The 11,384-nt window shown below is 33.2% G+C and overlaps 1 protein-coding gene across 1 annotated transcript; it reads right to left on the reverse strand.

Annotated features, from left to right (window-relative positions):
- Window positions 1-6,543: 6,543 nt before the first annotated feature.
- Hmt4-20 (Histone methyltransferase 4-20) lies at window positions 6,544-11,384 on the reverse strand. The gene is made up of 3 exons (XM_088229091.1): window positions 10,737-11,384; window positions 10,070-10,399; window positions 6,544-9,218 (listed from the first exon to the last, which is right to left on the reverse strand). Exons 2-3 carry the CDS (start codon window positions 10,388-10,390, stop codon window positions 7,413-7,415), a joined length of 2,127 nt encoding a protein of 708 aa, XP_088085217.1. The 5' UTR covers window positions 10,391-10,399; window positions 10,737-11,384; the 3' UTR covers window positions 6,544-7,412.

An 11,384-nucleotide genomic window follows, 5' to 3' on the forward strand; every position in this document is an offset into this window, starting at 1 on the left:
TGTTTTTATTAAAAATTTGCAACAAAGTTTAGAGTACATAATCGAATATATCTAGGTTCTGAAATTAATTTTACTGGAAATGTAAATAAATCTTTACAAATATACTATGTATCATACATACACCAATAACTGCGCATATTTAAACTATGTTACTCAATATGTATACATAATTTAAATCATACAAACCTTAAGAATTGTAAATACAATAATAAATTTATATTATATCTAAAATACTTGTGGCAAAAGTCATTAATTTTTTCAGAATATTAAACTGGTTTTGAAAAATAAAAATTTCTTACTTAATTTTACTCATACATTATCTTAATTGGTTTAAATGAAATTAGTAGGACAATTACGGAAATTTTTTAAGTAAATTCCGGTAAAGAAGTCTTTAGTAATAATAAGATACATAAACAAAATTATTTCTAAACAATTAACTAATACAGAGAGGATTACTTTGGATTGCTGAGAGAGCTGCCTTTGTTCCAAAATTCAGAAAGAAAAAAAACAAGATTAGGAAATTCTCGGAGAAGGGAATACAGAAGTCAAAGCATATACAAGGCTTATGGCTGGTTTTAGTAATCACCTTAAATCGTTATCCATATATCTTTTTTTTATCTTATAAATGCAAGGACCTCGATATTCTTTTCTCCAAGAATTTATTTGTCTTTTGAAATATCTGTTAATCTAGAAAATCCTGAGACGGTTAGAAATCCAGTACTTGTCTAAAAATATATACATCGTGCTTGTTATAAATTAAATATCGATTAGACTGTCGACCTTTGTTTGCAACACATAATAGGCAAGATGAAATCAACAAACCTTCTACAAAATATCATCCCATGAAACTTAAAACTTTTTAATTCTACAATCATCAAAGTTTATTGCGAGCTTTGATATTGAATATTTTTTTAAGAATTCAAATGTATGTAATATACAATATTTTATTGCTAATCACTCGATAGGCAGAGAAAAATATACAATATCGTAGAGCAATTACTATAACTAGGTAACTTCAAAATCAGCATTTTTAAGTTACCCACTAAAAGCACATTTGTATATTCCTCTATTTGAAGCATTTATGGAGGATAAAACAATGTGTTATTAGTGGGTAACTTACAAATGCTGATTTGAAGTGACTTAGTTGTAATAATTACCCCGTGATATAAACTATTGATTCATTCTACTTGAAATAGGTTGCGATTAAAAGCAAAACATTTTGAAAATGTTAATTGTTTTAAAAAAAAATATTAAGAACGTAGCCTGTAGGTTGAATGAGATTTTAGGTAAAAATAATTTCGGACTTCATACAAAAAAGCATTGTTTTACCATTATACTCCGGAAGTTTTAAATTTCTTACTATGTTAAAAATACAAAAAAAAAAACCTAGGAATGTAGACCTAATTGAAAGGCATTTTTTTAAAACTATTATGTACAAGCACCATATTGACACAAGATTTATAAAAATGTAAAAAATAATTGAAGTTCACGGACAACACTGATAATTCAACTATAAATCATTTTAGAAAATGTTAGATAACTGAAGCATTCAAATTGGTTAGTAAACTTTCTTATTGGAAGTTCATAGTAATTTCATATTTTTTTTATTTATACCAGGTTGAAACTTTAATCCACTTAGTTCATTAGACGTCAGATTGGTATGGTTTTCAAGAAGTTTAAATTATATATAGGCTATGAAATTTAAGGGTAATTTGTAAAAATAATTGCATGTGTTTTTCTGAACGTATTTTTAGTATTGAACATGACAATGTCGCGTGAGCGATGAAACCGGTTATTGGTCTAACAATCTAAGTGAACACTAAAATATCACACTGTCATTAATCAAAAAAATATTTTATAAAATTAGATAACCGAGTTATGATAAAATGTAGAACTTGACACATGCGAAAATGGACCTAAGCCTGTAATGGTAAATAGTTCATTTTAGTTGAAAACATATTCATAATAGTATTCCTGCACATCCGAAAAATGAGAAGATTTTTAATGGCGTCAATGCGAAACCTATCAATCATTTACTGGGATGACTTACATGACCATTCTGTAAGAACAATTTTTTTATAAAAGACATTTAAAGAATAGCATCCCTCTTTTGTTGTTAATAGAAACATGTTAATAGAGAGGGGTTCTAGGAAACGAGGATGAGTCTGCCTCGTACTGTAGCGGTTGCCGCGTTCGCCTACCATGCTTGAGGTTCCGAGTTCGATTTCTGACAGGGTCAATGTGAAATATTTATTTTACAGGTGGTCGCCTTCAAGCAACAAATAATCAAGATATGCAGTGCTCTGTGCGCTATTTGATGATGATAAGGATATGATGATGGTCTAGGAAAAATCTATTTTATGATGAATAAGAACTGACAAAGAAACTGCCCGTTTTTACACCTGCACAAGCAAAATAAGGTTCTTTTTTTGCTACTATAAAAAATTCTTGTCAAACAGTGCCCGTACTAAGATCTATTTTGAGATTCACATATTGCCACATTAGTCTGTATTTTTAACCAAAGAAGTTTATTTTTAGAATATGATTTCATAATACCAACAATATTTCGAGTAAGTCCAAACCTCCATAGACAATCACTAGTTTTAACCCTTTATAGTACACATATTTTGTGTTTATTTATGTCTTGCAAACCTAATAAAATATGTTCTTTTACAAGATAATAAACCTATGGGATTCGAAAAAGCTAATCTACCAGTGTACGTGATTACGATACTCTTGTGACATAAAGCTTATTATTAATATGAAATATTAGAAAAAGAAAACCTCAATATTGGTGGTATATTTATGTGCCACTTTGTTCTAGGTGTCCTATAAAGGGGTAAGGGAGTTTAACAAAATCAATAGATATTTAAACAGTGATTGATGGGACTCTTTAAGAAGGAAATATGGGTGTTCTAGCATTTACAGAGCTTCAGCCCGTCATTTAATGAAAGAGATAATTAATTTGTTAATTTTAAAATACTTCTTTTGAGTCGAATATTTGAATTGTCATTTTCCAAGAGTGCATAAATGTGATTGATAGTAATTAAATCTATACTGTGAATATAATATATGCATGTTATTATGTTTTTATCAAACTTAACAATGAGAAAGATATATCCAGCTCTCATTCTATTTCTTTATGATACAAACAATGTATGAGGTATATCCAGAAAGTAAGTTCCGTTTGTATTTCTTGCCATCGCGACGCTGCGATCTCAGTTTTGCACATGCGTGGTACTTACCCTGGCCTATTAAGGGGTTGACGCCATTATGAGTTAGCTGATTGTTGTGTACACTTCGTGATGTTTGTTTAAAATGCCAAATAAAATTTTAAATCCCGCCGCGGTCTATAATTCGTTTCCTTAATGCGAAGAACATTAAACCAGTCCACTTTCAACAACAGATCTGTGAGGTGTACGGAAAACATACGAGTGATTCAATGGTAAGATGGGTATGAGTTTAATAAACGTCGTGATAATGTGCACGATAACAAAATAGGCGTCCATATTTGATTAGTGATGAACTGGTTTGAGCAGTTGAAGAATAAATTAACAAAAACCAAAAGTATGCAATTTCTGCTCTCTATGAAATTCAAGATCACATCTTCATCAAAAACTGAATTTTCGAAACATTTTTCTCGTTTTGTGCCGAAAACTCTAACTGAGGACCACACAAGAAAGCACAGGTGGCACCTAGAAACGAAGAGGGAATTAAAAAAATTGTGCTGCACTATGACAAGTCGTCGCCTTAATGCTTATTTATTATATATACCACTGAGGTAATTTTACAGGTGCAATGTTATTATATTTTTTATTATTAAGGCATATCACAAGATTGTAATTCAATTACCTATGTTTTTGATAATATTTTACATCTGGACTTGTAATAATCCATACCAATCAAAATAACTTTATATTGTATGTAAGAAAAAACTTTTTCAAAGTGGAGACAGGCGATGCACAACAAAAATTATGTCAATGGAGTTAAAACAGTGTTACGGAGCTTGACTAAACGGTCATAAGTATTGAGTGCTTGTTTGTATTAACGCTCAGCTTACTTTTTTTTTTAATTTAACTTTTTGTACATAATGTTATTTGTATTGGCGGGCTTATTGCCAAATGGCAATTTCTTCCAACCTTTCCTTCTTTCTGAATTTTTACTTGTTTTCTTTAACTGGTCAAATGGAACTTACTTTCTGGATATATCTCAACTGTTATCAAACATAATATATGTATATATATATATGTTCCAACATATAAATATTATTATTATTAGTGCACAAAATATCCTATCATTAATTTTTCAAATCAACCGAAATGCAACATGTAAAAAATACACAGATGAAATGCTTCAAATTCAACAATATCCTTAACACTTTTAATCATCGATCTTGAAATATTTGCATTCTTATGATTTACCCAAACATTTCAATTTTGGGGGCATGTTCAACGAGTTGCAAATAACTCAATATAAGAAAATGGGGATAAAGTTGTGGTGAAGCGGGGTTGGAACCTTTGATCCGTGAGCCCGCGACACTAGCCACGGGACCACAACCCAGTTTTCATACAAATATGTTAGCGTTTATTTTTTACAACTTTGATAAGTTTAAGGAAATAACACAATTCGCTGAAACTAAATATTAACTGGGGTAAAAATACAATATTTATAAACAGTTTTCTTTTTATTAATTACTGGGATTTTTTACATATGCTTTGCAAAATAGGCTGGGATTAAAAGGGTCAAACACATAATAAATTAATGTAGGTGGATAAATTAGAATTTATAAAGATAAAATATCTCAACAGAAATGGAGAAATACATCATGACTGCTTTTTAAAAATAGAATAGAATAGACAATACGAATCTACCTGAAAAATTGTATCAAGATTATATGTTCTGAATTTTGGCATTCAAAAATGAAATTTCACCCATTTTTGTATTACATAAACAATCTTTTCTGAGCCAAAATCAGACCAATTTCTCACTCGGTTTTCTGAATTGTCTGAACGGGTTTTTTTCATTTTTCTGCCTATGTTTGAAATTCTAAATACCTCCAATTTGGTTTAATGGCCTGGAAACATCCAGTTTTATAAAATCATTAATTATGCCTACATCAAAAAGGTTTCAGCTCTATTGCTTCACAAAAAATAAACAGATGCCAATAATAATTTTCAGAAAATCGCTTGTGTATGTTTCCATGTCAATAAGTACAATATATAATATGTAGAGGTACTAAAAATTTCATATGGAAATTTAAACATCGGTGAATGTTACACAGCATATGAAGTCACTCAAACTACCTAATTTACAGACCGTAAGCCCTGTAAATGCCTCGACTTGTATTTATGACTTTTTTTTAATAAGTGTATCTGTTGAGGTAGGTACCTATCCATCGCGATAAAGTATTTGTTTACAAAGATATATTGTTCTACAAGGTTTTGTTAGCAACTCAATTATTCATGCAAAATGTAAAAAAATATTGTAATAAAACATTAAGATAACCGAATTAAACTAATTACTTTACACAAGATCACCTTATTAATATATATGTATACATATACACAAAATTATTGTGATTTAATTTAAAGCATTTATAAAAAATAATTAATTTACAACTAAAGACATCTAAATGTGTATGATTTCTGTGATTGCGTCAGTTGCTAAATTACAATATAATTTAGACATTAGAATGTGATAATGTATATTATAACCTTTGTATGTATCATATTCCTTCAAATCTCTAGAAAAATATATTTTAACAAAGTTTCATTAGTATATTATTTACTGTTTTTTTTTTCTGTACCACAACTGAAGAAATTTATGTGTAAAAATGCAACAAGGACACGCATACAAATATATTTGCAGACGGGATTATTGATGAATGCCACACAAAACCACTACATTGTAAATTCAAATATTATGATTATGTTTGAAAAGTCAGCACTAATGAGAAAATTATGTCTGACAGGTGAAAAGACAATCACACCCCAAACAGATTGTTTAAACAACATTTTTAAAAGAAATACATTTGAATAAAATCGGACAAGGAAAAATAACCAAGTAGTTATTTTTTGTACCAGTTTCCGATACAGATCCAAACCAGTCAATAATATTATCCTGGTTTTGTACGCCAGCTTGCGTTAGTTATTTTAGAAACCGGGAAATATGCAGCATTAAATGAAGGAGACGTAAATAGTTTGAATAAAAATAAAATTGTGCACTTTTCCAACATCGTCACTCACAAATTAGCGCATCTATACATTCCACTCTAGAGAAACTTATGTCCTAGTTATAAACGAAAATGTACACTTGCGATATTGCCGAACACCTTTGCGGCCGTAATATTGGACTAAGTATCAGTACTTCCTACATTGTTGAAAACGGCCGGAACTAATATCGGTTACTTAAACATATTAATTATCGTGGAAATCGCTGTAGTCACCCAAAGTAGGAAAATATTAAGTCATAGCGCTTAAAAACCAAAATCGATAAAGGTTTTTAAATGTACCGCAAAAATTTATAAAATAAAAATTAAAAGAATTTATCTTAATTTTTTTTATTGATTTAACTGTTTTTCTTTCAGTATAAAAGGGTTGACATTAATTTTATGAAAAATATTAAATCGAGAAAATTCAGTCATGTTGTCATTTTCAGTAAAAAATAAATATGTATACATACAACTCAAAATCAATGAAATATAAATCACGGACTTCACCAAATGACTAAATGGAGGCAAAAACAATACAATAATATGTACATATTCCTTTTACAGATATAAAATAAAAATATAAATTACAGCCATTTTACTATGTATATACAAATTATTTTCTAATACTGACTTGTCTAAATATATTTTCATAACTAAAAAAAATAATATTAAAAGTTTAAATTTAACTAAGCCTTTTCAGTTTGTAACTACATATTGACATACCAACATAAAATATGCACAATGTCCGCCCCTCGTCAATTAAATCCCAACTCATATCAATTTTAATTATGCGCATATAATATTCAATACACTATCCAAAAGTTAATAGTTGATCAAATCCTAAAACTATATTTACATCGCTTCTAACTTTAGTATATATTTTGAAGATATTTTTAAAAATACACAGAATTACATAATTTTTATATACCTGAACAAAATTTGTATAATTGTATGTACGGATAATACATACACACACAAAATCCTTAATTTTTATGAGATATTCAAAAAAGCATATTTCAAAATGCCATCATTTGTAGAAATAATAAATAATATGTACACATTACTCGGCTATTCGCTAACGCATAAAATTTGTAAGAAAATAAGGAACAATCTGAAGTAATCCGGATACGGACCAACCATTAGCAAATAGGAGGGAAAGTCACATAACGGAGCAGACATTTTCAATGAGTCGGGTGAATTGTCAGTTGGCACTGGCGGGAGGAATGTCGATGGTTCTACTCTCGTTCCCAAATATCAGGCGCAACCTCTTCATCGGAGGAAGGGGAATATCTGGCGGAGTCGGGGGTCTCGGTCTACGGTGTTGTTTGGCTTTGTGTCGTTTTCTTCGGCGTGGTCCATCCAGTCCTTCCACACGTAGCACTTCGTACTCTGGTTCGTAGGAATCTTCACTGAGGCTAGTTCCAGACTCTATCAGCTCATCCAGCATGGGACTCCGTTTCATGCGCAAGGTCAGCTTGAGGCGCCCCCTACCGGGAGGTGTACACGGGCATCGCTCCGTCACATTATCCCAACTCGGAGTCTTGTTCTCCCAAGACGAGCCGCTCTCGCTCTTCACGGATTCTCCACACTTGGAAGCTTTCCGGAGACGTGGCTCGTCAGGACGGAATTCTTCCGATTCATCGAACTCGTAAATATCTTTCGTCTCTTCTACAGGTTCGGAAGTCGGAAGAGGTATTCGTGGGGAAGGAATATCCCGCGTAATGGGTTCGTCTACGATCGGGGGATCCTCTATTTCTTTTCTAGGACCATCCTCTTTCCAGTGGAAAGATTCGGAATTGTCTAACTCTGACTTAGACTTTCGTTTTGTTTTTGCTTTTTTACGAAAAGTATCTGTTTTGGTAATTGAAATATCAGCCATTGCTTCCGTTGTTTCAGCGGCAATATCGAGTTGTGGTTTTTCCTCCAGCTCTATTTCAATTTCAGAGGCAACGGAAATGATAGGTTTAGTTTCCTTCAAAGGACAATCTGCATTTCCATCAGTAGGACCGGGGTCATCCGGATTGCTGTCATTTAACCTTTTGTGATTTCGGAGTATAATACCGCGGGTGGGGACATCATCCGTCCCGTTACAAAGAGCTACTAGGAGGGAAGGGGGGGGAGAGGCGCGCGCACGGCGCCGCTGTAAGCGACACGCTCGCTCGCTCACGGCCTCCGCAGGCTCCGTCTCCAGCGTGCAGGCGGAGGGAGGAGCGGACGAGGCAAGGATCGACGGAGGGGACTCCCTCCCGCTGGCCCCAAGCATCATTTTTTCTTTCATGTCTTCGTCTCCTACATCCGAGAACTTACAACCCTGAGCTATAAGAAGTTCAGCATCATACTTGGTAAGACCTTTCTGTTTAAGTTCCTTCATGCTGAGAGGACTGACTATCTTGCTGTCCCTCCGCGCTGGATTGCAGCTGTCTGGCAGAGATGCCCGATCGATGATGTTATCCTTGCGAGTCTTGTTACATTTAGTACGGTTTATACGGTTATCTGTCTCTCGCAATCGGTATCTAGTAGCTTGATCTTCGGTGTCGGCTTTCTGCACGGCGAACGCACCGGTACTTCGCCTCTCGCAGGTCTCGCACTCGCAATAACAATTCCCGTCTCCAAAGAAATCTTCCCCATAGAAGCACGTTATCTCTTCACCGATGTGTATATCGCGGAGCACCTTGACACATGCGGTGTCGCGCCCGGTAGCCACGAACTTGCAGTTAGCGCGACAATCATGATTGATATACGCAGCGGGTCCGAGCCACAGCTGGGCGCAGTTCTTCCTACAGCTGTACATAACAGAGAAGTCATTTTTCCCGGGATGAAGGAGTTGAGATTCTTCTTCTTCCGTTAATTCAGCAATGCAGCCGACTAAGCATTCTATTTTCTCATTCTTTAGCCATTTCTTGGTGGCAGCAATTTTGGCTCCTATCTGTCCCTCCAGAGAATAGCGATAACATGGCTGTATTTCAAATCCAGAGTCCTTATCAAAAACTCGCAGATACCGATATACCTGAAATGTAAGCATATTTTTTTCTGAATATGAGTTTATCTATCTATTCAAATATTATTTTGTGAAAAACATGGTATAAAAAATAAATAAATAAGTTAAAGCAGGCTAAGTTGAGCAATGAAGAAGTTCAGTGGTTTTATTCAATATTTTTAGTTGTTTAGATAGTCAAACTAAACCAAAAAAAAAAAAAAAAACTATGTATCTTATCATCACAATGAATTTTTTAAAGTTTTCTAAATTTTTTATTACTTTGGAGTGATGTCACTAGTTCTCTTTGGTGAATTGTTCTGATTGGTAGGCTAGCTTCCTTATTACATTTGTTTACCAGACTGCAGATTCAAGAAAAATATAAATTTATTCTGGGACAATTATTGACTTTTCATGAAATATTTTATTTTATCCATCAATGTCACGACACAAGCAGATTTTGAAAGCGATATAAGTTAATAGAAAACTTCCTGTTCCAAAAAAGAAAAATTAATTTTATTTTATTTTTCAATTGATAAATTTCTTTATATTTAAGAAGTATTACATAATTGAATGACCCGATGTGGGTTTCACCCATCTCATTTGAGGGCGAAAAAATAACATAAAAAACCTTATTTCAAAATAAAAACACCTCCATTTCAATTCCAACTCCATAGAATTTTTGTCCTGTGATAAGTCAGGACATTAACGGTCCATATAATGGATTTCTTTAACTATAAAATAAATATTAAAAATAATAATATTTATAAATATATCGCCTATTCTTATGTCATTGAAAGTTTTTATCGACTAGTATGGTTCATTTATGACACCATGAAATCCAAATAGTAGAAGTTGCTTATTGTACTGAAGTTAATACTAACATGTTCCCGTAACCTGCCCTGTTGTTGTTTGTTTTTGTGCAGAGTTTTGGGTAACCATTCGCCGGATAATATTTTCATGTATGCCTTCTCATACGCTTGAGTCTTCACAAATTCTTGCACAATGCTCTTGAGCTCTTCTTTGTTCGCCTTCAGAGGCCGATAACGAATGTTCATCTTGTGAGTCGTGAAGCCCAGGAATGGGTCCAATACTAGAGAAGTAGCTAGGTCGTCATTCTCCGACAGCTCTCGGGGCGTCATTCCCGTGGGCTGCATCTTGTGGGTCGCGTGTCGTGGGGGCGCGCTAGCCGAACCCACAACCATCCTGATTCACTGCAAGTTATAAACAAATAAACAATCTCGAGACGCGAAACCGCCGTTCAAAGATTTCATCTAGAAAAGGCTGTTTTTTTTAAAAGAATTACTTGACACTGAAAACTAAATAACAGATATATGAGAGTTCATAGAAATTATGGCATAAACGAGTATGCATCTCATTACACAAAGCTGTTTCCAAATGAATATGTCAAAGAACGGCATTGTAAAAAATGGCTGCCTATGAAAATCGCCATTACCAGACACGTCAAAAGCGAATGAATTAATGAAAGCATTGAATAGCAAAATTTTAATTTGAACGTAAATAAAGAAATCTGTCATAGCAAACATTTACCACTAAAGCATCAGCAAACTTCCAAATACGGAACATTATACGAATCCCCAAATCTATTTAACAGACAGAAGAGACGCCTGAAATCTATCATGGCAGCACAACACAATTTACTATTTCTTCAAGTGTATCCTTAATCACCAGCACTTAAACGCACAATTTTTTCAATCAATTTCACTGTAAGAGCAAAACTTTAATGCTTGATTACTATTTTTATTGTAAAACACATAATGACATCGGCGCTCGCCCGCCAACCCCCGAGTACATTCATTAACTTATTTTTCTGTGATTTCGGAGCTTATTCAAAGTTATTATATTATTGTTTAAAAATACACCTAACTCCCAACATTTGACTTTTAAATAGTATCAGTATAAAAAAAAACTGCGATAATTTTATATTGGAGAAATTTGTTTTGTCCGCTTATGATAAAACTCCACAGCTGATCCAAAATTGCGATTTGTCAGGATCAAAATGTAGCTCTTTAACAAATGAAAAAGTTAAATTATAGACTTAAATAAATCATGGTTTTCAAAAGTGCATAGTGTACAGTAATTTTTCATGGAAATGTACAAGGTTTTTCTACTCTTTTTCCTGATCGTTCATCGGGTCTACGATTTACGTTTTTCATTCTTACTTTACATTTTTACTTT

The sequence above is a fragment of the Micrasema longulum genome, unplaced genomic scaffold (assembly GCF_059751315.1).
Source record: "Micrasema longulum isolate JH-2025_06_02 unplaced genomic scaffold, ASM5975131v1 h1tg000634l, whole genome shotgun sequence".
Taxonomy (NCBI): domain Eukaryota; kingdom Metazoa; phylum Arthropoda; class Insecta; order Trichoptera; family Brachycentridae; genus Micrasema; species Micrasema longulum.

Bases quoted from the DNA above. Each gene is read 5' to 3' on its own strand.
- Hmt4-20 (XM_088229091.1), bottom strand. From the start codon at position 10,390: ATGGTTGTGGGTTCGGCTAGCGCGCCCCCACGACACGCGACCCACAAG. The intron at 9,219-10,069 runs GTTAGTATTAAC...CTTACATTTCAG, and splicing joins AGGGCAGGTTACGGGAACAT to GTATATCGGTATCTGCGAGT.